Source organism: Larimichthys crocea, chromosome XI, assembly GCF_000972845.2.
Source record: "Larimichthys crocea isolate SSNF chromosome XI, L_crocea_2.0, whole genome shotgun sequence".
Classification (NCBI taxonomy): Eukaryota; Metazoa; Chordata; class Actinopteri; family Sciaenidae; genus Larimichthys; species Larimichthys crocea.
Genome location: NC_040021.1, coordinates 10,756,237 through 10,782,252, shown reverse-complemented (window position 1 = coordinate 10,782,252; position 26,016 = coordinate 10,756,237). Strand labels below are relative to the sequence as shown.

The 26,016-nt window shown below is 38.7% G+C and overlaps 2 protein-coding genes across 5 annotated transcripts; one reads left to right on the top strand and one right to left on the bottom strand.

Moving 5' to 3' along the window:
* Positions 1–316: 316 nt before the first annotated feature.
* snx9b (sorting nexin 9b) lies at positions 317–16,602 on the bottom strand. 4 transcript variants are annotated; one of them, XM_027284151.1, is made up of 19 exons: positions 16,261–16,602; positions 14,544–14,630; positions 13,075–13,149; positions 12,101–12,232; positions 11,334–11,411; positions 10,087–10,243; positions 7,092–7,230; positions 6,191–6,278; positions 5,742–5,867; positions 5,370–5,487; positions 5,154–5,284; positions 4,874–4,977; positions 4,667–4,770; positions 4,404–4,481; positions 4,156–4,232; positions 3,148–3,237; positions 2,037–2,151; positions 1,852–1,943; positions 317–1,691 (listed from the first exon to the last, which is right to left on the bottom strand). In XM_027284151.1, the coding sequence occupies exons 1-19, from the start codon at positions 16,270–16,272 to the stop codon at positions 1,644–1,646; spliced, it is 1,851 nt and encodes a 616-aa protein (XP_027139952.1). In that variant the 5' UTR covers positions 16,273–16,602; the 3' UTR covers positions 317–1,643. The 4 variants fall into 4 exon arrangements, with proteins under 4 accessions (XP_027139952.1, XP_027139953.1, XP_027139954.1 ...); XM_027284152.1 differs by having other exon boundaries at positions 6,191–6,275; XM_027284153.1 differs by lacking the exon at positions 11,334–11,411 and having other exon boundaries at positions 16,261–16,601.
* Positions 11,418–25,917, top strand: moxd1l (monooxygenase, DBH-like 1, like). Its single transcript, XM_027284156.1, has 14 exons — positions 11,418–11,697; positions 19,970–20,344; positions 20,487–20,633; positions 21,696–21,854; positions 22,078–22,161; positions 22,402–22,557; positions 22,647–22,749; positions 22,971–23,140; positions 23,255–23,343; positions 23,898–23,994; positions 24,079–24,138; positions 24,493–24,614; positions 24,748–24,847; positions 25,284–25,917. The coding sequence occupies exons 2-14, from the start codon at positions 20,075–20,077 to the stop codon at positions 25,434–25,436; spliced, it is 1,710 nt and encodes a 569-aa protein (XP_027139957.1). The 5' UTR covers positions 11,418–11,697; positions 19,970–20,074; the 3' UTR covers positions 25,437–25,917.
* Positions 25,918–26,016: the final 99 nt, after the last annotated feature.

The following is a 26,016-nucleotide window of genomic DNA, read 5'->3' as shown; positions in this document are numbered from 1 at the left end:
CATCTGGCTACTTTATGTGGCCTAAACATCCAGCTGCACCTGATCGGGGCCAGAGCTGAATGTGGGGCTGAATGTGCTCTTTCACCTCCTCCACAAACACACTCTTTGACCCTTTGCACAGGCTGCCGACTCATTCTCATTCCTATCCATCTCTACGCAAGAATCTGCTAAAACGAATAAGGGCTTTACTGTGAGCGAGTCAGAGAGTGCGTAGTGTGTTGTACACCATGCAGAGAACAAGACAAGGTTTGTTTCTCTCTCACACACACACAGACACACACACAGACACACACAAAAAGAAACAAATATAGTCTCAATGAGTACAAATCATTGTTTATTAAATCAAACAGAATTTCTGCTCCTCTTTGTTACACTATATTGCAAATACTTCTATACATAAAATAGTATTTAAGTGACAAGAAGCACCTGATAGGTCAGATAGAATATATATATTTATATATTTATATGCATATTTTTCATGTATCAAGTGATAAGGAAACAAAGAGTGAACAAGATTAGAAGCTGATTGAAAACTGGGTGGTGAAAAGCAAAAGCAAAACTGAAAACATGACTAAATCCGTGGCTCCATCCCAAACTCATCTTATAGTACAGATTCTTACATTTAATATTGCTCTTACGCCTTCATATAAAAACACCATCATCTGGTCAAAAAAAAAAAAAAGAAGAAAGGACAGAGATTCTTCAGGAGTACTGGGAGAGAGAAATCATGTTTGGCACTGCCCGCACGGAGGTATTAATTCACCAACTCTTAAAATAAAACCCCAACTTGAGTGTCACATTTTGTCTTCTCTCCTTAAATGTAAACTGCAGTGTCATGGTACGCAGGCTGGGGGGAGCAACTAAGTCAACCATTTCTATTTTCCTCAAAGGGCACAAGGCATGTGAGCAAGACAGGAAGGAGGTGGAGCTTCCTGTTGGCCTTTGAGGAAGTGCAGGATGAAAGGGGGGAGGACTAGGGACTGCCAGCAGTGGACATACACAGGACGCACAATCTGCATGTGCCAGCTCTTCCAAGACTTGATTCATAAAGGAATGCTCCACTTGAGATGTTAGGACTCTCTCAAATGTTATCGGTACTAATGCTATAATTAAAACAGGCCTAATGTTGGCTGAGAAAAAGACAGTAAAGCTCTGATTTGTTGCCAATGCTGCATTCAGAAATCAACCCCCCTGCTGTCCCCTATTGACAGAGGGGAGGATGGCTTTGGTTTTTGGTGTCAGTACAACACTGTACAGTTTTGCAACATGCGTGAATCCTTTTCTTTACCATTTTTAACATGGAAACATAAATCAAAACCTGCAGTGTATTGCTTAAAAATAAGGTAGACAAAATGTGAGCACATGCATGTTTGCAAACTCGACTCGTGCGATGTAGCAATACACGGCCACAAACTGTGACTTTGTAATATTTACTTCCTGTGTCACAAGCTGCGGACCTTGAACAGAGTAAGAGGTGTGTGTAAATAGTGTGTCTTGTTCTTCGGATCAAGAGTGAGAGAAAGAGAGAAGTGAAATTTAAATTAAAAGGGAGGGAAAAGAATGCTGCGTAAGCAAGAATATTTTGGATGTCGAGCTGGTTTAACTCTTCTTGTCTTGTAGTGCGAGACTGAAGGCCGTTGCTTTCACATAGTAGTAAACTGACCGTGTGCTTGTCTCAGTTTCTCAGCAATCTGTAGAAGAAAAACTTGCATGAATATAAAAGCAGAGTGTGGTCATGTGATGGTTTAGTGTCTTTAGTATCTAATCGCTATGCAGCTCCCCAGGTAATAGGGCAACAAAAAGAACAGACTCCAATTTACTGTGAGAGATGGTCGATAAAAATGCCTTTACCGTCTCATAAAACTTGACTTGCTCCTCCAAGTACAACTGCATGACCCTGTTGTAGTCATAGATACGGTTGCTATGGAAGTGGTTCATCTCAGCTGCGGGAGACAAAAGCGGGGAAACCACTTAAATCAGATATCACGTTACATGACAGACTCCACCACTTCCATGTTCCTGAATGGGGGTGTTACCTTGTAATGTGTAAGACATGGTGCTGACTCGTTTAGCCATGGTGACTTTGTCCTGAGGGGTAATTTTACTGGCGGCCACCAGCTTGTCGGCCTCCTTCACCTTGTCTATGGCTGCCTGCAACAACACAAACAATTGATGACACGGGTCTTCAGTTACACTGTATGAAAGTACCTTTTGCCTCATCATTTAAAAAGAAGCTAAATGAAATCTGATATCCTAACCACAAAATGTTCACTACATTTAGTCTCTTCTGGTGTCAGTTGCACCAGCTATTCATAAATCTTTTACTGAAGTTCTTAGCAACTCAAGTAGAGATTCGCTAAATTAAATTGCACTATTAATTATACGGCTCGGCTGAATACTTGATGGTCAATTTTAAAAGGTGCTCTGATCAGGATTATTGGGCCTTATTTTAGTGTTTACTCACAGACGACTTTAATAATAACCTTGCTTTTTAAAAAGGGAAAAAATAAAAGTTCACAGTCCCAAAACTCAACTAGTTAAATGAGCTGCTTTATAAAATACCAAGTTTGATTTTTTTTGAAAGAACCTTGTATCTGTGGACATGTGGTTACACCTCGCCCTGAACTCTCTTTAGTTTTCTGTGTCACACAGGTGTTTGCTCTGTAAGTACACTGACACTCTTTGACTGCAGAACAACTTTTTAAACAGTTTCCTAGCAACTTTAATAGCTGGTGATATCCCCACAGTTGTGGTCTTCACAGGTCTTGAAATAAATCTCGAGTCCTCTTTGTGCAAGAGAACAAGTAAAACTGCAGTTGATTTTGAGACGAGACCAAGACCTTCAAAAAAGTGGTCTTGATACCGAGACGCATCTTAAGTACTACAACACTGCCTAACAGGAGATAAGATTCTGTAATATATAGTACATTATGTTATCGTTATGACGTGTCATTAAAAGTTGTTTTTTTTACACTGTTGTTAAGATTATTAAGATTAATAAAAGCATTTTATTGAAGTGTCTGGTCATACATGTATGTCGATGTCCAGTAACTGCTTATGCTAAATACACGTTTAGGTTATATAAATGAGGCACACCATTAAATTAGTTTTTGAATGAAGGAATGAGGAAACTACTTCCTGGTGTACCTTATGGACTCCAATGGTGTCTGGGAAGCATCCAAGAAGACCCTTATATTCATTGTTGGTCTCCATGAGGAAGTGAAGATCCTTCTTAGGCTGTAAAGGGAGCAAGACACAGAGACCAAAACAATAAATTTAACCTCAGACTGGAACTAAGTTGAATCCAAAACAGGAAACACAGATCTCAGAACAAGTGATAAGAAATAATACAAGGAAACAATACATCACAGAGGTAACTTTTCAAAGTTTAAATTTAACACAGCAGCCTGGTTTCACCTGAGCATCCAGCAGAGTAAGACACAGAGTTACCATAGCAACACAAAGTACAGGTATAGAAGAGGCGCCAATGTTTAGCAGATTTATCCACCAATCCTCCAGTACATATGGCTATGTGCATTTAAAAATCCAACACATTTTATTCTCCTTTTATCCATGAATCTATCAAGGGGAAAACACAAATGAATGCAACAGACACACTGCACTGTTTTATACTTCTAACAAATGAATGAATGTGCAGACAATGGCTTTTATCACCACCATCACAGGCGTCGCCTACTGGTGACAACAAGTGTCTATAGCAGCACGAGCTTACCAGACGAATCCTCCCTCTGAAAGCTGCTGGGACATCCAAAAAGACCCAAGTTTGATTTCATTACACACCACACTGCTCAGGCTACACAGCCCGGTCAGAATATGAATAGTAGGTCAAAACAAGATTCAGGAAACACGAGAGATAAGCTTTGCTGTGGCCTCTTACCTTACAGATAATTCATGAGCAGGATGGTGGGTTAAAGGGGTCATTAAAACGCAACAACTAGGATGTAAACACTGACCAGGAAATGTTCAAATGTTGGGAGATACTGTGATTATTTAGAGAGAGAGTGGACGCTAAAAGACCTTTGAGAAAACAAAGGCCTTATAGTTTTGCCCTATTCGTAAAGTGTCTGTCAGGACCTTTGTCGCATTTTAAGGCAGTGACATTAGTGTGTTACAACAGGTTGTAGTAGTATCTACCTGCTCTGCCACCATCTGAGCTATCTCCTCATATGTCTTGCCGGCTGCGGTCATGGCATCAGTCAGAGTTGCCTCGCCTAATGTAGAAAAGAGGTTAAAATATGTCACGGTCATGTTTATTAGCAGTGTGACAATTTGTTTCAAAACAGATTTCCACATAATGATTGACTGCACGGTAAATAGCATCTACTACCACTATAATGACTACGTGTGATGATTACAGCAATCTTCTCAAAATAACATTTGACCTTGGTATCCACTGCTGGTGAAGACAGACGAGAGGTTCTGGAAGGCTTTGCCGATTCTCTGGTACTCTTTTGGTAAAGCTGTGGAGGGAAAGAGAGACGAACGCAGGGAGACTGTGTGAATGAATTTTTTCTGGAGTTGACAAAACACTCGACATAATGAATAAGTCTTTGATACAAACAGCAATTACAGCACAAAGTAAAAGGTGTGGCCTGTGTGTGGTAAAACATTTATTTAGCTTCAGTGGAGCGTGCTGTGTACGTACGGCCTGTACATCTCTTCCAGTGCTCGTGACCCACTGTGAGGATTTCCTTTACCCCGTCATCCATGGCTTTGGTAAATCTGCTGAACTGCTCACATTTCTGTTCCCTGTTATACAATAAACCACGAGCAGGTGAACACACAGTCAGATGATAAATGAGTCAGGTTTTTCTATTTGCAGTGGTTTACAATAACATTTGATTAAACTCACACTTCCACAGGATCCAGGTCTGAAGCTTCAGGCTCTATTGTGGAGAAGATCATCACTCCCACCGTTTCGTCCTTCTCTGCTTTTCTCTTCCCCATCTTCCAGTCCTGTATCAATGAATTTCTCATTTTAAATTAAGCAACAATAAAAAACACAGATCTACTTTTCATAAAATGGTTGATTTTTATAATAGAAGCAGGATCTTTCAGTACTTCAACACAATCTTAAAAGCACAGATCATTCGAAAGCTCAAGGCAGAAGAAGTGGAGGAGGAATATCACACCTTCTCATCCTTGTAGGTGAGGAAAGTTTGGAATACATCGCTGCCGGAAACGACCGGGTGCCTGCACATCCTGGTCATCCAGCCCTGCAACCGCTCCATCCGCATCTTAATGAATTCCTCCTCAAACCGTCCTGGAGTAGATTTTCATATCGTCATCAGCAACGTTTAATCTTTTTTGCGTCTACCATCTGTCGGGCCACAGAGTTGGGCGCTTACCTGTCACCTGCTTGTCTGGTAAAGAGGGGATGGGGATGGCTGACCCGAATTTATCTAGCAGCCTCTCATACAGCCAATCAAAGTGCTTGTATCTGTGATTGACTGGTCGGTTTGTGGTCTGCAAACCAATGGACATAACATGGGAGTTATTAAACACTGTAAGTCATATAAACTACTACAAACACATCATTATCTCACACATGCAGATTATAATGATGTGATCCTACCTACAGTTAATAACAGGATTAAATATGGTGTACTTGTAGTTATTTGGTGACGGCCAGTGTCTAAACTCCAGTTTGATTCAATCCCAAATCAAAAATATGAATAACTTAAAAAAAATACTACTGGATTAAGCTGCTGGATACTTACATTGGGTGTGATTTGGTACTCGATGTAGCTCTTGAGGCCATACATCTTTGAGCCTTTCTTGGGATCAGCCACCACGCAGTCTAGCTGAGCCTCGGGGTAAGCCCACACCGGACCCACTTCTCCCACCTGAGCACAAAACATAAAGTTAAAAATCCTGCTACTCTGCATTTAACGGATACAAACATACTGTAGGTTCAGAGGCAAAAAGAGGAAACCAGGTAAAATACACATATACATAGAATATCCATATTAATCTACCTAATGAGTAAGAAACTGTATCTACCCGTAAATGTGCTTTTAACTCATTGTGAGCCTCTTGTGTTATGATACAGCATATAGTATTTAGCTCAGTTAAGTAGTTTAAATAACTGCACAATGATACAATGATATAACAATAAACCTGACGATAGACTATAAACAGCTTGTATGGGTATTTAGAAATAACCTACATAGATTGGTAGCTTGTCTTTTCCCTTCGGCAACTGCTTGCATAGGAGGTAGAGCTCAGGACCAGACTTAGAGAATCCAGGAAACCTGCTCAAAGAGACAGAGAGAAGTTTTAAAATTGATGGGCCTGATTAATCTCACATTAATATTTGTGCCTGAGCAGTTTTAGCTCTCTATTAGCTGCCAAGTTATGATAATCACTAAAGGTTTATGACCTTTAGTAGCACTGTGGAGCTATTTTTTTATTTTTTTTTAATGTGATGCACATTATCGCTAATGCTTTCACACCGTTCACTCTGATCTGCATGCTGTGGTAACAGACCAAGATATGCAGCAACGCATCAACATGTGCAGGAAAGAAGAAGATTGCCAGTAAGTTAACAGAGATGTAAACAATGCAGGTTTCAAACTAAGAAATAAAAAAACAGCTTTACAAATGTAAGGAAGGAAATTTATTCAACATATTTGTTAGACCCTGAGGAAACACACAATGTGTTTTTGTGAGTACCACACGGCACATAATGTGGTGCTTTTTAAAAAGGAAGTGAATGTTCCAGTTGACTGAAGCAGAAAGAAGTATATAAAAACTATATACACTATATGTTGTTGTGATTATAAGCTATTAGCTTTAAAATATGGCTTGGTCCAAACAAAGACTACGCTATAGCACATGAAATTCTGGGACTGACATTGATGGAGGTCGTAAACCAAACTCCCAAAGGCTGAGCACATTTCAGCTGTTGCACAAAACAACTCAGATCAGCTTAACCTATTTGTGTGATTTTTCTTTTCAGACAGTGATGTGCTGTTTTGTACCCAATGCTTGACAAAGATTGTAGAAACACGACTGTTCGGCTGCTTCATTTTTCATTAAAACTCAGAATTCAGAGTCTTCAGTCTTACTTGTTGAGGGATATTTTCATTGAAGTTGCATGAGCTCCTCCTCTTTGCATCGCTCCACCGTCTCCAGATTCTGACTCGGTGTAACCCCCGGTTGACTTCATGTCATCCCACTCATCATCCCACTCGTCATCCTCTGCTCCTGAGGGCAGATACAGAAAGTACATGTTCTGTTCTTCAACAACCTACTGTGCAATGTGTAAATGTACATAAAGTTGTTTAACTGACACAAACAGACTTCTGTTCCATTATATCAATTAACACCAGCAATTTGATCAATTCTCTTTATAAACCAATTATTAATTATTTCCATTATCCAATCGCTGTTTGAATATTTTTGAATATGTGATGGAAAAATAACCATTCCGTAATTTAGAGTTTCCTATTTGTATTTCAAAAGTAGAACACTCTGCTAAGCTATCTGTGGTTACAAACATCAGATTAGGAAGAGATGCAAACAGATGCAGTTTCTATAGGTTGAGGGGATGTAGCATTCACTTTTAAAAAAGGTACCAGAAGCATTGCATTTCTGTAATTTAATGACATGCATTGCTAACAAATGTGTTAGCATATACAAAGCATTACCACCTTTGAAACAAAATATTGCTTGCTGTGATGTTTGGTTAAAGGTTTGCAAGGGAAGTGCAAATACAGAAAACAAATAGAAACTGGTTCTAAATGAGAACTAAAAAACAAACAAACATAATTTGCATTGTATGTAGTAGTATTCTTCTTCAGCAGCCATGCACATCTGACTGATTTGGTCAAAACTGAGTGAAGAGAATCTGATTTTCTGCTACTGGGTTTACAGTATACATTATTATTACACAGTATAAATGATTATTATGGTATAGGAACATATCATTTCAGAGAAAACAGCATGTTAAGTTTGAAAAACTACAAAACGAATGTAAAAGCTAGCCAGTGAGATTAACATAGTTAACATCTGCTAAAGCTAAATTTACCTGTTTCCTGTTACTGATTCATTTTGTCATGAAATCTAACCATGATGGATACATAAACAAAAAAAAAATAACAACAGCTAAACTAACAGACCTGCTAAAAGATAACTAGTCCAGCTTAGTAGAGGTGTAACCACCATCTGAGTCCCTGAAGGTTTAAAGGTTTTTCCTGTATCCTTAAATTTGTCTAAAAGGTATAATATGCCAAAAGGCCAAAATTGAATTTAAAATGCATCTTTAACATTTGACTAACCAACCTTAACACCACATTTTCACAACTTTTTTTCTAAATGTCTTTTGCAGGGCAGACATGCCGTGAGACAGAACTCAAACTCATTATGAAACTCTTCATGAAACACTAAGAACGACAACGAAAGTCTCATAGATGTCAGTGTTTTCACATGGTTAATTACAAGTACATTTTACTTGTATCATGTCGCACCCCCACTTCAAGTGTAAATATAGTGTTAGTGACAAGATTCAAACTGAACACCTCACACACACATGCTTTTAAAAATGTAAATCATCTCCTTAAACTCTTCATGAGTAATTATTACCAGTCCACACACAAAAACTAGAGAAAAGCTTCCACCAGGCGATGCACGGGATACCTGTGTAATCAATAAGGTATGGATACGGGTAGATGTCTTTGGGATGAGAGAAAGAAAGGAAAAGTCTGTTAATTCCTCTCCATGCAATTTATTCTCCCAGTTCTCTTTCTACAAAAACAACTGAAGAATTTAAAAAACAGGTCAAGTAATTTGTCCTTCTGAGTCATGCATGACGTGAACTTTTCCACAGATTCATGACTTGACTGTCCTGTCCACATGCTGGAGTATCTGTGTGGAGGGACTGGCCAGAGACAGACGACTGAGCAGAACAACATCTGCAAGTTAAAGTCACTCCAAAGCGGCAAGAAACATTGTGAAATAGTGTTTTCAGATAATAAACTGGATCAAAGAGATCAGGTTAAATGAAAGGACAAGAAACATTTGCCAAGACTACTTGAACTATATTTCACTCATGAAAATATGTTTTTTATAATCTATAAAAATATATAAAAGCAAAGGATTAAACATTAAGCACATTTTAAAATCCAATACTTAAATCATCTTTCAATCAATTGTGATCAAGAAACATCATAGTTCAAGATATTATTATTATTATTCGTCTAAAAACATTAAGGACATTTTCCATTTTTCGGCCACACTTTTTACCACATGTCTGGAAAACTGGACTGTGGTCAAAAGGCTCAAAGATTTATACAGAGTGTGTTCTAAACACTGAACATTGTGGGATGCAGCGATCTCCATCACAAGAATCCAAAACAAGCATCCCAACAGACAGCTGCGTCTAGCATAAATGTACAACACGATTCACAAACCACATAATCTAACAGTGTTGCAGTGTCGTGTTACAGGAGCTTAATAAATTTGATTATTTGATGCATTAAGTTCTCAGACCTCCATTAAGGCTCAGCAGTAAGTCTCTGCTTTCCAGAACAACCCCAACAACTGCAGCCATATATTCTCCACGCTCTCACAGTAAAAACAAACTATCTGTAAACAGTTAGCTCAATTGTTTAGCAAGATAATGACACCAGGAGCAAAGAATAGTGTCTGATATTCCCATACCTGCAGCCACATTAAGACATCTCCGTAATTTAGCAGCACATTTTCTGGATTATTATCAGAAATCTGAGATTCAAATAAACTTAAAATAAACTGTGTAGAGGCTACAGTCCTCGCTGCAGTTGGCCCCGGCTTGAATCCCGCATCGGACGGCCCTTTGCTACGTGTCATTCCCCCTCTCTCTGCCCCCTGCTTCCTGTCTCTCTTCAGCTATCCTATCCATTAAAGGCATAAAAGGCCCAAAAAAAATACTTAAAAAAACAAAACATTATACAGTAAATAAATATAATAACTTGGAAGCAGAGGTGTTCTGGAATAACACACATGCAGTGTAGTCATAATTTCCTCATTTAAATCATGATAAGGCTCAGAATAGCAGTAGTCTTTAGTGTAAGAACAACTTACCTGGGCCCTGGTAAGCCTGAGGGTGGCCCTGGGAGCTCCAGGGGTCAGCAGCACTCTTCCCAGTCTGGGTGCCCTCTGGATTGGACGCCCAGTTGTTGTTGGAGCCCCCTGAGGGGTCCGTGTTCCACACCGACCAGGGATCATTACCATTACTAGCCTGAAAGAGCCACACAAAGAAAATGAGAAGCACAGAAAAGACAGATCAAGTATGGAGAGAGAGAGGGGGGAGTCTGTTTAATGAGAAGCTGACAATAGTCTTAAAACAACATGCTTTTACAAACACATGATGCAGACTTGGCCTCTAACAGGGACTGCGTTAAGACAAATCAACTTTGCCTGTGAGAGTGTACTTTGTAAATACTGCTTAAGATATGCAGTCACCACGAATATAAAAAAAACAAAATACAAACACTGCATAATTAGAAAATAAGACACATGCTTGCAATGATGAATGTGCACACACACACACACACACACATCCTCAAGACCACAGACATATTTTATTTACTGTACTTACAAACTTAAAATGCAACTACTTGCCATGCTTGCAGGGCAGAAAAACTGCGTGGGCAACAATGAAAACCTGTGGGCATAGTCATGCAATCGAGTGTGTGGGCCTAATCTAACTAGTGCAGGGTCACTTAAAAGACCACATAATGCACATAAACATACAGAAAAGTAATAATACAAGAGTGTAAATTAATCAGTGCTTTCACAAAAACATTCACAAAAAGACGGACACAGCTGTGCATAAAGGAACAGCATTTTTTCTGAACCTTCACTGTACATATAGACAACATTTTATACAACAGTCAAAACAGTATTAAAAATGATTTGAATATTATTTTAGATTTTTAAGATTTTGATCATCATCTGGTGTAAAAGTTTGTGCTCTGGTCTGATGATTTGTCAGTATGATTAATCAGTTATATGCTGAGAACATCACTGACTGATCTTCAAGTTTTAAAACTTCCACTGTGGTGGTGCTGATTCATGAAATCGAAATAAAGGTGGTGTGGGAGTCGATTGGTAACTTGTAGGTGTGCATGTGTGCTCTGTTGTGAATAGAGAGGGTGAGATCATGCTGTCTGCAGGCAGTAAGAGTAGGAGGGGGAATTCGCCAAAGCAGACCAATCAGAGAGAAATGGGAGGTATCGGGGGCTTTGGGCAGAGAATGGGTGAAGGTGGAGGGCTTGGGTGTTTCATGCCACTGGCCTCATCCACCGCCACCCCCATGTGGCGGTTACCTCATCAGGGGAAGAAAGGTATGGGGAAACTGGGGTGTCGGGGGTGTCCGGCTGGGGACTTAAGCCCCCAGCATCCACCTTGAGGGGAAAAGAAGGTGACATCATCACAAAGCGCCGGCAGTGAAGGTTAACACTCAGCAGGGGGATGGGTTAAAGTGATGCTGGATACAGATGTGTTTGTGTGTCTGTGTGTGTGGGAGAGAGTGTGTCTGGGAGCTGGTGAAAGGAGAGACAAAGAGAAAGCATAACGGATGATGGCTGACACATTTCCTGCCTTGACTCAACCACTTACTGAGCCCAAATTTCTACTGATCCAGCAGTATGCTCATGTTCGCGGGACTTCCTGCCAGCTAACGCCAAAGAGGTTCACTGCACTTATTTCCTTCTTGGTTCTGTTTTACTCGAGCTAAAACTTGCGTCTGTTACAAATAAGATGACGACCGTGAATATCTCCCGCAGCAGCTGCTCTCACTTCTGCATCTGTGGGGTTCGCGTAATGCTCGTGAACGTCAGAAAAACTCAATCATTGCTCACTTCTGCTTTTAGCTTTTTTTTTCCGTCAACATCACCGTTTCATACGTGCCTAATCAGTGAGAGACAGGTGCACTGTGAATGGCACTATTGTAGGTATTTGCTTTTACTTCCCCAGCACAGGTCTGGGCGGCTGAATCTAAAAGAAGTCTGTATATTTATTTAAAAGTCAGAAAGTAGCCCAAAAAACAGGCATCTGCTATGATACCTTCACTTTTACTGCATGGGTGCATTACCTGGTTTTGTGCAGGTGCTGACGGGGGTGCATAGGCATCAAAGATGGACAGGTCTGGAGCTGGAACATGTGCTACATTCGGGGTAGGTGCTGTGGTTCCTGCTGCTGGGAACGCTGGAAACTGCTGACTGAGCTGCAAATGAAAACATAAAAGGACAGAGGCAGAAAACAGTGTGTTTAATGACTTTTAAAGGTGCATTCTTCTGCGGTAATGTGATCGCGTCTCCTTGGTATTTCCTGGCTTGGCAAACGGGTTTTTTAACTTTCTCTGTTTATCATAATTAAACAGATAAAATATGAACATACCATGAGGATACTACCAACTCCTCTGGCTATTCTAATAGTTCATCTTGTTTTTTTACCAGATGAAAGCCCTGAAATAGAAAGTAGTTGCATGGGAAACAGGCTGTTTTTGTTTTGTTTTGTTTTTTTACTACATATTACATAAGTGACTCGTTCAATTGTCATCAGTGGGATTTTATGATTTCGGAACAAAATCATAACAGTCTAGGGGCAGCTGGGGAGGTAACTTGAGGTCACACAAACACACACCCACCCACATGAGCTTGTTTGCTAAGTAAAGCAGACGGAGAATATCAACCTCTCTCTTGTACACACAGACACTACAGTGTCAGACGTTGTTTGGAGTAAGGCTAAACTACTTTTAATCAACTGTGCCTCTTTCTGAATGTCTTCGGGGTGAATCATATCCTCATGATGAAGTCAGAGTCGCTGGATCAAACTGGACACATACACACACACCCACACACAAAATACCCTAATCAGCAAAACCCTGAAGAAGGCACATCCTGTGATTTTAAAGTCGAGCAGGGTACAGGACCACAATGTGCACTCATTGCAGAAACATACCCTTGCCTATAATGACAAATCTAGCTGATAGGGGTACAGATACAGATAGTACACATAGTGCATGTTGACCTCAAAGCATGATAGCAGTAGAAGTGACTGTCTTACCTCAATGTAGTCTTCTGGCACCAGTCCAACATCTCCCCTGGAGTTCTGTGCTTCAATCCAGCCGCCGCCAATATTCTGAGTTAGACCAAAAACAACATGTTAACATAAATAACCAGGACTGCAGAGAATATGTGTCACACAAAATGCACCTAGTGAAGAAAAAAAAACATCAAAAAGAAATCTGAGAATGAGTTTAAATACGTTGCATTAATCCAATTAAACCCATAATTAAATAATCAATTTATCCTCTTGTTTCTACAGTATTTACAAATTTAAACCTGTGACTCTGGTGCCACAGTAATACTAACTAAAACAGTATGCAAGTGTAGTATATACGGTTAGTGTTTGAAACCCTGGGGGAAATCAGGATTCTCCGGAAAAATATAGCTGTGTTACTGTAACTGTGTTTCTCTTGATTTGTTATTGCAATTAAGGCAACTCGTTTTTTTTCCCGTTTACATGTTGTTCAGGAATTCAAGTTACGGACAATAACCAGGTTACCTCAGTATCTGTAAACACACTGAAAGCTCCCAGGACAAATTCCTCCACAGTCAGTTTATTTAGTGAGGAAAAAAAACACTTGTGTTGTTCTTATACAGTAGGACCTGGTTGGCGTAGGACAGATTTTGATTAGAAAACTATGCAGGTCAGCACACAGTGAGTGACCTTTGAACTGTTTGTGGCCGGCTGTAATGACATCATGTTTGCTTTCTCCTTTTACTCCCTTTTGTCCTTCCTTCCTCTCTATATTTATAGTCAGAAGAGAATCACATGAACATTTAAAGTTTCTGGAAATGTGTGAAATCATGCTAAATTTGCTGATCAGATAATTTCTCAAGACTCTGTAGGTGTCTCATTTTTGCAAGACATATCTCCTTCATGAGTATCAAAACAGAAGCTAAACAATGAACTGCTGCGGATGGTGGAGCAGATAAACGTACTTGGGCCACCTAAAAACAATCAATATCGGTTGTATGCTATATTTACAATATTTATATCACTTAACTTTGCAGACTCCTGAGGACTTTTAACAACCAAACCAGAGTTGTGATTTTTCGAGCAGAGGAAAGACGAACAGTTATAGTGAGTTTCACATTTAAATAAAGTGTCTTGAATTGAGAATATTTAATATCTTGATAGTTTAAGTTTATTTATTAGGATTCAAGTGGTTTTAAAGTTTATGACAGAGACTATTACAGTTAACTAATAATACGATTTTAGGCAACAACAAAATATTATTATTAAATATTTACATATTAGATTTCATTTTTTCTTAAATATTCTTATCAGACATATACAGAGCACCACCAACAAAACCACAGGCATTAAATCCATGTAAAGAAGCTGAAGCTAGTAAAACAAACTAAAGGCAAATAAAAACGCAGCAGTACGTGGTGGGATCGTGAACCCAGTGTCCGCTGAGGGTAGAGGGCAGACATGAAGGTAGAGGAGTGCTGGTATAGATTTACCTGATTGGTTATAGTGACTGTCTCGCCTTCTTTCACCGTCAGCTCGTTGTTTCCAGGCTCAGCAATGAAGTCATACAAAACTTGTGCCTGAACGCAAAAAACAAACAAACAAACACTGCATGTTTCACGGATACTTTTATGAAGACAGCATGCAAACATAAGACACATACTTATATTCATGTGCATACAGTCATAATAGCACACCCATTAGCCCTCAGTATTTTAACTCTTGTGGAGTAAAATTAACACACAGCGAAACAGGACAAACTAGTTCTTCTGGGGTTATTTTGCTGACTCTTAACTAACAAACAGTATCAACCAAAAACAAGGCCAGAACCATCACGTTACCTGGTTCAGTTTTATGCAGGAGCCTGAAGGTATTCTGACTCACATTTAATAACCTGCCTATCCCCCTAGGCACACACACACAGTATAAAGTATTTTAAGTATTTATTTTAATAAATTTGACTACCCAAATTCACTTGGATTGCCACTTCTTCCAAAACTATAACAAGTTCTGTGTTTAAAAACAGTATCAGATTCACAGAGCTTGACTATCATACCCATTTGTTCATTAACCAATGAGGTGGAATGCATTTGTACTTCCCTGAACAGAGATAAAGTTGGCTTTACCACATCCCAAGTTGTAAGGAAGCTGGGCAATATTTTTAAACAGGAACTGGCCTGTGCCATAGCCACAGCTCTGCTGGCTCAGTTATTATTTTTATGTAGAGAAAGCAGTTTGTTTCTGTTCATGACGAGGAGTTTGGTGACAAGATGAGATTTGCACCTATGTTAAATTTAAAGTCCCTCAATCAAAAAAAGGTGTCACTTCACAGTGTGACACTTGCAAAGTTGTTTTCACATTTAAAAAAATTACAATACGAAACTTTAAAAACCATGACGTGGAAACTTAAAAACCTCCAGTACACACACACACACTGAGAAAAAAGGTTTCGGTAAAGATGGAAACATCTTGTGTGAAGTGGTAAAACCTCTGACACAAACAATATTTGCATATTCATACATTCTCTATTTTCCATTGACTGAGAAGAAGTAGAGGTAATTTTATGAAGGTAATTAATTTATGTGTGGGAAAAACCCTGTCAGACAATGACTGGTATTATTTTTTTTGTGTGGAGGATGTGCAACTTTCATTTTTGTAGGAACCAAAATCAGCCTTTATTGTAATAGAAATAATCATAGGCTGTTAATACTAGCAGTAACTTAAAGGTTTTTATTAATAATACAGGAACTAACTGCATTAATTCATCATTAATGATTAAATAAGCCCTCTCACTCACACACACACTGCACTGAAGGAACAAAAAGCCATACAAACACCATGCACTTCATTTCCCAGAATTCCTCGGAGGTAGAAATGACCCGCACTGGAAAGGTAGTAAAATGTCACAAGACACTTTCTTAATGAGACACATTTTCCATGTACAAGCACAAACATATGTGTCACATTTAGCGCACACAGAAGTGTTGTAAGGGTGCATTAAAGTCGTCCAAAGCGGAGTATTTAAATGTTTTTCACTCTTCATGTGTCGCTTATCGAGCGAAGAAAGCGAGAAACTGTCTGTGCTCCTTCAAGTCCACACACACAACACGAAATTATTGTTAAAACAACTTGTTGTCAGGCGGGGGAAACAGCTGGAGGTAATACACACATGTTGGCGTTAAAACAACCCAGAAAAGTTTTCTGACTTACCTTTACCGCCATTGTCGAAGCATTGATCAATCATTACAAAAATAGGCCCTGCGGTTTTCAGGATTTCCAATCCTCAGCTGGACATTTCCCCCCGCTGCTTTTCAACTTAAAAACGCGAAGAAACTGCTGATACTTCCTCACCCGGTGCAACGACACACTTTAACACATCGCTTAAAAAAAGAAAAAGTCACTTAAAAGCTAAAAAAGAAACTCCTGGAAACAACAACACACGGTTTGAAGAGACTAGTTTCAGTGCGACTCTAAGTTTGAACCGCGTAGGGAGCCTGACAAGCAGAGCACGGAGGGAGTGACCTGCACCGCGGAGAGAAACCGGAAAGGTAGTGTCGGTCCGATATGGCCATGCAAGACTTATAGTTCAAATAAAAAATGACATGAAACCAAACATCCCGCTCACTTAAAGTTACATGAAAGCCACAAATAAAACTTTAATAATAATGTGAATAAAACGTGCACACAAAAAACTCTTAATCAAAAATATACACCTATAAAACAGTTCATAATAATAATAAATGAGTCAAACAGCATAAATAACAGCAGACATCCTAATGTTTCCTTTAAAAATGTTTTTGTTTGACTTTATCATGTTTTTTTTTTTTAATTATTATTATTATTTATTCATTAATAAGGTGTGTTCTGACATATAAAGGTGATGACTTCACCGGGTTTACTTTAGTTTTATGCTCAGGCCAAACAATGGTCAATGTTATTCTGATCACAAGGCTGTATTGTGGTGTGTTTACTGACAATGTTGTTAACAGCTGGCTCAACGGCTGAAGGGAGTGACCCTGAGCTCATTTGTTATGCTGAAGTCGGCCTCTGCTGGGCTCAGTGTGCTATTACATAACAAGCAAGGTCCACGATTACTGTAATATATCTCTGTGGTCAGGACCAGATGTATGCATGAATCTGCTGTTGCTGCTTCAAATAACAACAGCAGCACTAATAATGATGTCTGTCCAACTCACATATTTGACTACAAAACTAGAAAAACCTACACTTTGTGGTATAAAATTCTATGTATTCGCATACACGTGTGTGCATTAGTGTAGTGTAAGTTAAGTTTTAGTTTGACTGACATGGTGAAAGACACAAGTTGACACAGACAACACTGCAATATTATAAGTCACCAGCACGTTTAAAGTATTTGAGCACCATTGTTTTTTGACATAGCAATGTGTGATTATTGTGATCTTTTTTTTATAAAAAAAAATGTTTGAGTTAACCCTGCTGTGGTTTAAAGTGTGTGAAATGTATTAATCAAGTTTAATTGAAGTTTTGATACACATAAAGATCTTAAATGATTATTTGATGGTTATTAAACAGTTAAAAAGTTTTTTTAAAACAAAACAAAGCCCAGCAAGATTTAATGGTGTCAGGCCAAAAGATGGAAAAAGTAAAAGGCAAGCCTGCCCAGGCATTTTTAATGGTGTAAAAAGAGACTGACTGAAAAGACAAAACCAGCTTGACACCATTAAAACCTGCTGCCAAATATAATCCACCACACCATTAAAGGAACTAGTGACCAGGTACCAACAGGTCCAGTGTCAGTTGCCTGCTAAAATTTTAAACCAGTAAATTTTTGTGAATAAGAGCTGGAACTGGGTGGTAACCTGAGCAGGGACATCTGCAACTTGTGTGTGTATAAAATATGATGTTTTGAGGCTAAAAGTCATTCTATCCATGGGAGATTCTGTCATTGTTTGTTTGTGGCCTGTAGTTTTTTTAAAATATTATTTACAGAGACTTAACAATTGCCACCATGAACAAGTAAACTTCCTTTTAACAGAAACTTTGAGCAGAACCCAGCTCAATGGTGAGAAAGAGAGAGATAGTAACGTGTGTGTGAGAGAGAGTGTGAGTGTGTAATGATAACTATAACTATAAACTTGATAATTGATATAAATATAAAAAACATATATTTGTTGTGGATGTTGAGCAGGACCACAACATCTAGGCTAGCCATGATCCATGACAACATACGAGATGAGAAAGCAGAAAAACTCTGGGGGAGAAGCTAAGTTAGTAACAGGCATTAATGGGACTTGCACTTTCGGCTGAAGCTCTTAAAGCAGTTTAAGTGTCAGTTAAAGCACCAAAGGGGCTCAAAGTGTAAGACACAAAAATGACCACTGAGAAAACTTAAAGTGCAAATGCTGAAAGCAGGGGGCGTAGGACCTACGACTAACTGGGTGGCCGGGTGCAACTGTGTTACATATATTAAATTGGGCCTACGTGCAGGATCGTCTATAGTGCTAGCTCACATGATTGCACAAAGGTTCATGGGTAGCTTATCATGAACCTGAATAAAACCTTAGCTTGGTGACCATTCCTCTTTTCCACATCTACAATAAGAAATCCAGCAATCCATTTGATACAAATGAAAATACAAAATGTTCTTTTCCACTTAACTTCATTGTTAATAAGATAAAGAAAAGAGGAGAGAGCGAGAGAGAGAGAGAGAGAGAGAGAGAGAGAGAGAGAGAGAGAGAGAGAGAAACTGTGTTATTCCACTCACTCTGCTTGCCACAATGCCTCCCGGCAATGCCCTGACACTCTTAGGTTATCAAAAGGGAAAAACAAGTGCTTAGTTACTAGGAATCCTCGTCACCTATTCGAAAATATTACACATTTTACACCAAACAATCAACTTATTGCACCACTGTAAATACACACTTTAAATACCACTTCTAATCACCCAGTAAATATACCTTTAACTTACATTGCCCATTGGTTGTTTTGCGTACTTTTCTAAAAGTATGACATGGCGGTTCAGCAGAAAGTGGAAACTCAGGACACTCTTTGCATTTTAAAAATAACAATTTCATTTAGTTTTCTGCACAGAAATTTTTGAATGGCCAGGCCTTCATTGTATCCATATATTTTATATGAGTTTATATGTTTTCTTATACCCCTTACCTTTGGTAGCCTCGAATGAAGCTGTGTAAATATTTTAACATGTCATTTGATATGTGGGGAGTAACAGTTGTCAGTAGTGCCAGTTGAAAATTATATAATATAGATATACAGTCAACAGTTTATTAGAGAATATGAGCGGGACTGAAGGCGATGCTGTATTACAAAACCTCAACAATCTGAATACAACACTCAAAGAATCCCTACAGTGTTCCCATTCCTCTCAGATTGTTTTGGCTGGAATTAAGTGTTTGATATTTGAGAAGGAGACAAAGAGAAACAAAGAGGGGATAAGAGGTATTCCTTTCATTTTGGCCAGAGTCTATATATTGACAACTTTTTATACTCTGGTTGGTATACCTTTCATTCCTTCTCACAACTCATCACATCCTCATGTATCAAACACCTGAGGCCAGCTGTACTCCACCTTGTCCATTAATGGGAAAGAGCCAGTGGAACAGGTTGATATCAGTGAGGGAGTAGCTGAAAGGGGATACAGTTTACTGTAAGTAAAGTCTGTAAACCACCTGACCAGAGCTTGTTGAGAGAGACATATAGAGGGTATGAATGTGTGATTATATCAAGAATTATAGGAACTCTGGAGGTCTTTCACTCTTCTGACATCAAAGACAGCAAACTTGCAGAGAATAAGCTTCTGACTTTCAAAGTATAGAGAAATTTTGCACAAAGATCTGAATATGTTCGAGGCCAGAACTAAAGTGATTTGTTTCGCAACAAGACCAAGATGACTGAGCACTTTCTGCCTCTATCACAGGATTTCATCTAGCAGTGCAGGTGCGTCGCAGGAGGGTGGGAGGGTATTTGGCAGCTCAACAGACTGCGAGCTCAGTTTGAAGACCTTCACCTTCACAGAGACATCATGCACTCTCTGCTTCCCTTCCTCTACCTGTTCTTGGTTGGGACAAAAGGGGCAGGGGGATCAGACCACACACTACCCCTCATGGAGTACCTGGACCAGAATCATTTGGTTTGCCTGAAGTGGGGCTTTGATAACCAGCAAGGGTACATAACATTCAAACTGGCAGTCAACACAACAGGCTGGGTAGGCTTTGGCTTGAGTCCGAACGGAAACATGATTGGGGCAGATATCGTCATAGGGGGAGTTGGACCCAATGGAAGCTACTTCAAAGTAAGTACATGTGTAGCAGTTTGTTTTATATTTCCGGCGTACTTGTATAACTTTAAATATTATGGGAAAAATGTCAACAACAATGCAATAGACCAAGATCAGGCTTTCTGCTGTCTGAAAGTGTCATCTTTTTGTTTTTTAGGATTATCATGCCACAGGGGCATCCATGCCTTTGGTAGATGAGCAGCAGAGCTACGCTCTTCTCTCTCTGACTGAAAAAGACGGTCAGACCATCATGACATTTCAGAGGTCCATCCAGTCGTGTGATAACCAAGACTTCCATATCACTGTAAGACTTTCAGATATTATCCCTCAACTTCTTACAGTAGATTCTGCATGTGTGGTATTAGATGCAAAGCAATCCTGTTTATGTAAAATATGACTTTATTTAGGAAATAAGTGAAAAGTAAAAGAGCAGGAAGTTATCAATTATACAAAAATGTACTTGAGACTTCAATTTTTTTTATGGAAACCAAAAATGGACATGCTGTTATGTCAGGATCATGAATTAGTTCTTTCATTATTTATTGAAAACCAGCCTTGCTATCTCAAGATAACAAGATAATCAACCGATTGTCATGAGAAAACGAATTATAAACGGTTATTTCTTATAATGTTAATCAGAGCAGGGGTGCCATGCCAGTATGCTAAGTATATGTATAAAACTGATGTATCATCGGTTCAACATAAGGCAGTGGAGATGCCATGTGCCAGTTAATATTATTTTTCATACTGACCAAAATGAGTCAGCAGCCAGGAAAAAGTGAAAATGTTTTGATTAATTAAATCTGTCATTTTATTATTATTGTGTAGCAAGTAAGTTTACTCTATTTGTGTTCATGCTGGATGATAAATTACCGTACTCGATGGAGAGTTACGCAATTTACTCCAAAGAAAAACCTTCTTGTATTCTGACATATTAGGCAAATGATTCCACAGAGTTATTATTTCAAGAAAAGAATGTGGACATTGCAAGGATCTTTGAGCTGTTTTCACAACGTAATGTAACGTAATGTATAACATGCCTATAGACCAACATCCCATCATCATGGACTTTTAACCTGAAACACAAGCTTGTCACTTTACTCCCATTGTGGCTCATTGTGAGCTTTTGTCTTTTTTTCAGATACAAAGACAATGGCGACAACAAAGAGAGGCTCATGGGATTTTCTTTTTGACAATAAAACATGTCTCTATGTCGACTTTTGTGTCCGCACACAATAAACTGAAGTCAAAACATTGAAGTCTCTCTGTACATCTCACATTACCTGACCTGAATGTTTAACACACTTGAACACTCAATATCTCTATCATATTATTAACTAAATATTTGTTGCCATTTCTTTCATAGGCTCAACCCATTAAACTCATCTATGCATATGGGTTAACGGATGAGATCAAATACCATCAGGCCCGTAGAGGCACCAAGGAAGTCAACCTGCTGAACTATGTACCCAGGACTTCACCCAACCTCAACTCAGGGCAATATATCAGTGCCATAGTGAATAATGTAAGAATATACAGTTTTGAAATTGATAACCTAACTTCTTAGGTAGAAGATCTAACAAGAGAGCTGGAAAACAGTACAGTTTTTATCTTTTCAATATACAGTTTGGATGAATAGATGGAAAACAATAGTAAAAAAAATACATTTTGATACCTGTAGTCGTCTAAACACGAAATGTATTTTATTTACTTTTATCTCTGTTGCTTTGTTTGTTTGTTTTTTACAGATTACTGTCCCTTCCAGGCATACCTACTATCACTGCAAGGTCATGAAGTTTCCAACCTTAAAAACAAAACACCATATATACATGGTAATCATCTTTTCTTCATATTATACTGTCAGGTTTTCAATTGAATTGGCCTGATAAAAGGAGTTATAATAGAAATCATTGATACTCTATAGGTAGGTGCCATTTCATTAGTCATTCTCTAACTATAGAAAAGTAGAAACAAAATAATACAAAACTAATAATTGAGCATAAACAACGACTCTGCCTTCATTCATCATTCTTTAAACTTTCTGTACCAAACCTCTTCTTGTTTTACCTCAGATTGAACCGGTGATTGAGAACCATGACCTTGTTCATCACATGCTGCTGTACCACTGCCCATCCTATGTGACAGTAACGTACGACAAGCCGTGCTACCAGGGCGACATAGGGGATGATTGCTTTTCGGTGGTGGCTGCATGGGGAGTAGGAGGAGGGGTGAGGGAGACTCAAATGTCTTATTCAAATGATTTTTTTGTCTATCCATGTGCAAGTTGATCAGTTACAGTTTATCCCTGAACGCTCAGATATTTGAGCTTCCAGCAGATGCAGGTATTCCTATCGGAGGTGGGGACAGTGATAACTTGTACAGGCTGGAAATCCACTACAATAATCCAGCCAAGGAAAGAGGTAAATACTGTAGATCTTATATCAATAGCATCTCATGATTAAAGCCTCCCTGTATACAGCAGTACATTGTTTAGCTGCCGTGCAGGTACTCCTGAGGGAGGACTATAACACGCAATACTAACTCAGTGTTACATACTGTTTACGACATGTAGTACTGGAGGATTTGCCTTGTTTTCTTTATTCTTCTACAACTTTTTAAACATCTGTCTCATGCTGTGTAGGTATGTCAGACAGCTCAGGACTGAGACTGCACTATACATCTCAACTCCGGCAGCATGATGTGGGCATCCTGTCCACAGGTTTGCTGTCATTTTCTCTTCAGTACAAAATCCCTCCAAAAGCCCCTCAGTTCCACAGCTACGGTGTCTGTAATACTACTTTGTTTTCTGAGGTCTGTAGTAGTTCATTATGGCTTTCAAAATACAGCAGTGATTGTTACAGAGTTGTTATTTTATTGTTTATGACTGTCTTTATGACTGATCCTGTCTTTACTTTCCACCCCTAGTTGGTGAATCCTTTGCCTGACCTTCAAGTGTTCTCTGTGCTGTTGCACACTCACTTGGCTGGGAGGAAAGTCAGAGTTGGCCACTACAGGTAAGAAAGACAGATGTCAGTCAAACTAGAACAGGCAGACCCCAGGTGGTGAGGGTGGGTAGATACCCCTCATCCTTAAAATCAGAACATCCCAAGGATCTGTCCACTGCTCTACTTCATGTACACACAAGTGTGTGTAATACTTTTGACTCCAACCCCAGCGTCAAGTTTGCTGACATCACTTAAAACAATAAAAGGGCCCAGCTGAAGGAAGTATAGAACCTGACCCAAAGGTGTCAAGACAACAACATGATCCATGGTGGAGAGAGTGGACAGTTTCAGGTACCCTGTATTCCACATCACTGAGGGCCAGACCTGCGCACTGCATACTGACTGTGAGAAAGGCAAGAGACTGTTTCACCTCAGACACTTGAAATTTCTACTCCTGGGACAGGGAGTTTGACTGGCGGGTATGGAAACAGCACCAAACAAGGCCACAAGGCCCTGCTTAGAAGAATGCTTAGAACACTGATTATACTGTACATTGTACTATTGTCTTCTTGTAAATATTTCTCTTTTTTCATACTTCTCTCTCTCTCTCTCTCTCTCTGTAGAAATGGAAAGCAGATAGACTTCTTGAGCATAGATGAAAACTACAATTTTGAGCTACAGCAGTTCATCAGTTTAGGAAGCATCAAGACCATCAAACAGGTAGTTCCCTATTGCCTCCACTATCATACTGTATGTTGTGCTCAAAACTATTTAATATTAACCATGCTGTATGCCACGTTACAGGGTGATGAGATTGCAGTGGAATGCACCTACAGTACTTCCAATCGCATGACAGCCACTATGGTGGGTAAATATTATATGACTTGATGTTATTACACATGCAGAAACACAAATCATATAACTTAATAAGCATCATAAAACAAATGAGCAGTTCTAGTTAGTTCAGTTAGTACAATCCAGTAAAAATAGTGTTTCATAAACTTGAATCCTTCCTGGTCAAAATAATAATACAGTATCATTTTAAGACTCAGTTCCTTAAGTCAAGTCAACTTTATTTTGTCTGGTGTGTATTCAGTGAGAGTCAATAAAAGCAACATAAAGCTACAACATCATACACTCTGTTTTAAATCCATCCGCATGTATGAAGAGAATCTCATGTCTCTAATGCCTGTCATTTTTCACATTTTCCTCCTTCAGATGGGGTTAGCAACTACTGATGAAATGTGCCTGGCATATCTGATGTACTACCCTGCAATCAACATCTCCACATGCTTAAGCCACCCAAATACAAAGCATCCAATGATGAACACAAACTTCCAGTAAGACCTGATGCAGTCTTTCACAGAGTATTTCTGCTGAGACTGAATCTAGCACCAGTGCTGGTTTACATATGTAATATATAGTGTATATTTTCATACAGATGATTTGAAGTCTCTCTATAATTTCTGACAGGATGTTTACGGAGAACGCCACTGCAGACCAGGAAGAAATTGCTGCGTATGAGAATTTGTTAAAGACCATACCACAAATTCAAACAATCATCACTAACGATGTAAGTGACACCCTAAATAGTTTGATTGTGTCTTTTATTTTCTCCCTCTGATCTAATAAATAAATGCATATATTGATGAGAATTTCAGCTTTTAAAATACAGTGGAGCATTTGTCGGTCACTGTTCCTCAAACAGTTATTCCAACATTATTTGATCATTTATAGATGATAAAATATCAACTAGGGCTTTCCTTTCCAGCTTTAGACATTTTGTGTTTCCGCTATTAAACTTGAACAAATAATTTAGATTAAAGTTTTATCTAATGATCATGGACAAATCAAAGTTTTTATCCATCTTCCTATACAATATTTGGCATTCAAGTAACCAACAACAAAGCAAGCTGTCCAGTGTATGATATTTGCAGTATCATAAAAATAGGTATTTCTACATTGTCGATTTATATTATATATGAAATATTATTTTTTCTCTTTTACAGCACATAGTCTTGAAAAATGGAAATGGCACAATCAGGAACATGATGAAGACACCAAATGTCATTTGTCCGGGTACAAACGCAGCAAACAGACTCACTTGGATTGTGACCCCAGCTGGAGTTATACTTTTGATACTCTGGATTGCAATTATGTAACGTGGCTATATGAACACATCCAAACCAGTGCAAGGGACACACTGTTGATCTCTACTGTATCCAAATTGGTGTATTCAGCTGCACAGAACAGGGTTTATATCATTTTCTATGTTTTTGCTTTCTCTGTTCGTGTGTTTTCTCATTTTACTTTTACTTATTAATCAGAAATCATGTGTTATTTAGCTCTCGTGTTGATTATCATATTGAGATTTACATTGAAACTATTTTATAAAATGCTTAGCCACGTGTGCCTGGTCACATTTATATTTAAGGTAGATACATTTCAGTATATAGGATCACATTTATACTTTAATGATAAAATACTTTAACATATAGAATAAGATAGATAATATAGATAAAAACAAAACGTATACACAAAATTACATACACATGAAGATGATAGAGAAACATATCACAATTAATTTTATTAATACGTAGCACTAACATGTATGCACTTATCTCTGTGTATTGTGTTCATCACTTGCACTGTGAGTCTAATAGCTGATTATATAAATGTATATATATATATATTGTAAAAGAGTTATTCATCTGATGATGACTTAATAAAATATATATCCCA

Bases quoted from the DNA above. Each gene is read 5' to 3' on its own strand.
- moxd1l (XM_027284156.1), top strand. From the start codon at position 20,075: ATGCACTCTCTGCTTCCCTTCCTCTACCTGTTCTTGGTTGGGACAAAA. The intron at 20,345-20,486 runs GTAAGTACATGT...TTTGTTTTTTAG, and splicing joins CCAATGGAAGCTACTTCAAA to GATTATCATGCCACAGGGGC. The intron at 22,558-22,646 runs GTGAGGGAGACT...CTGAACGCTCAG, and splicing joins CATGGGGAGTAGGAGGAGGG to ATATTTGAGCTTCCAGCAGA.
- snx9b (XM_027284151.1), bottom strand. The intron at 12,233-13,074 runs GTAAGACAGTCA...TTTCATTTGCAG, and splicing joins TGCCAGAAGACTACATTGAG to CTCAGTCAGCAGTTTCCAGC. The intron at 2,152-3,147 runs GTACACCAGGAA...GTGTTGTTGCAG, and splicing joins ACACCATTGGAGTCCATAAG to GCAGCCATAGACAAGGTGAA.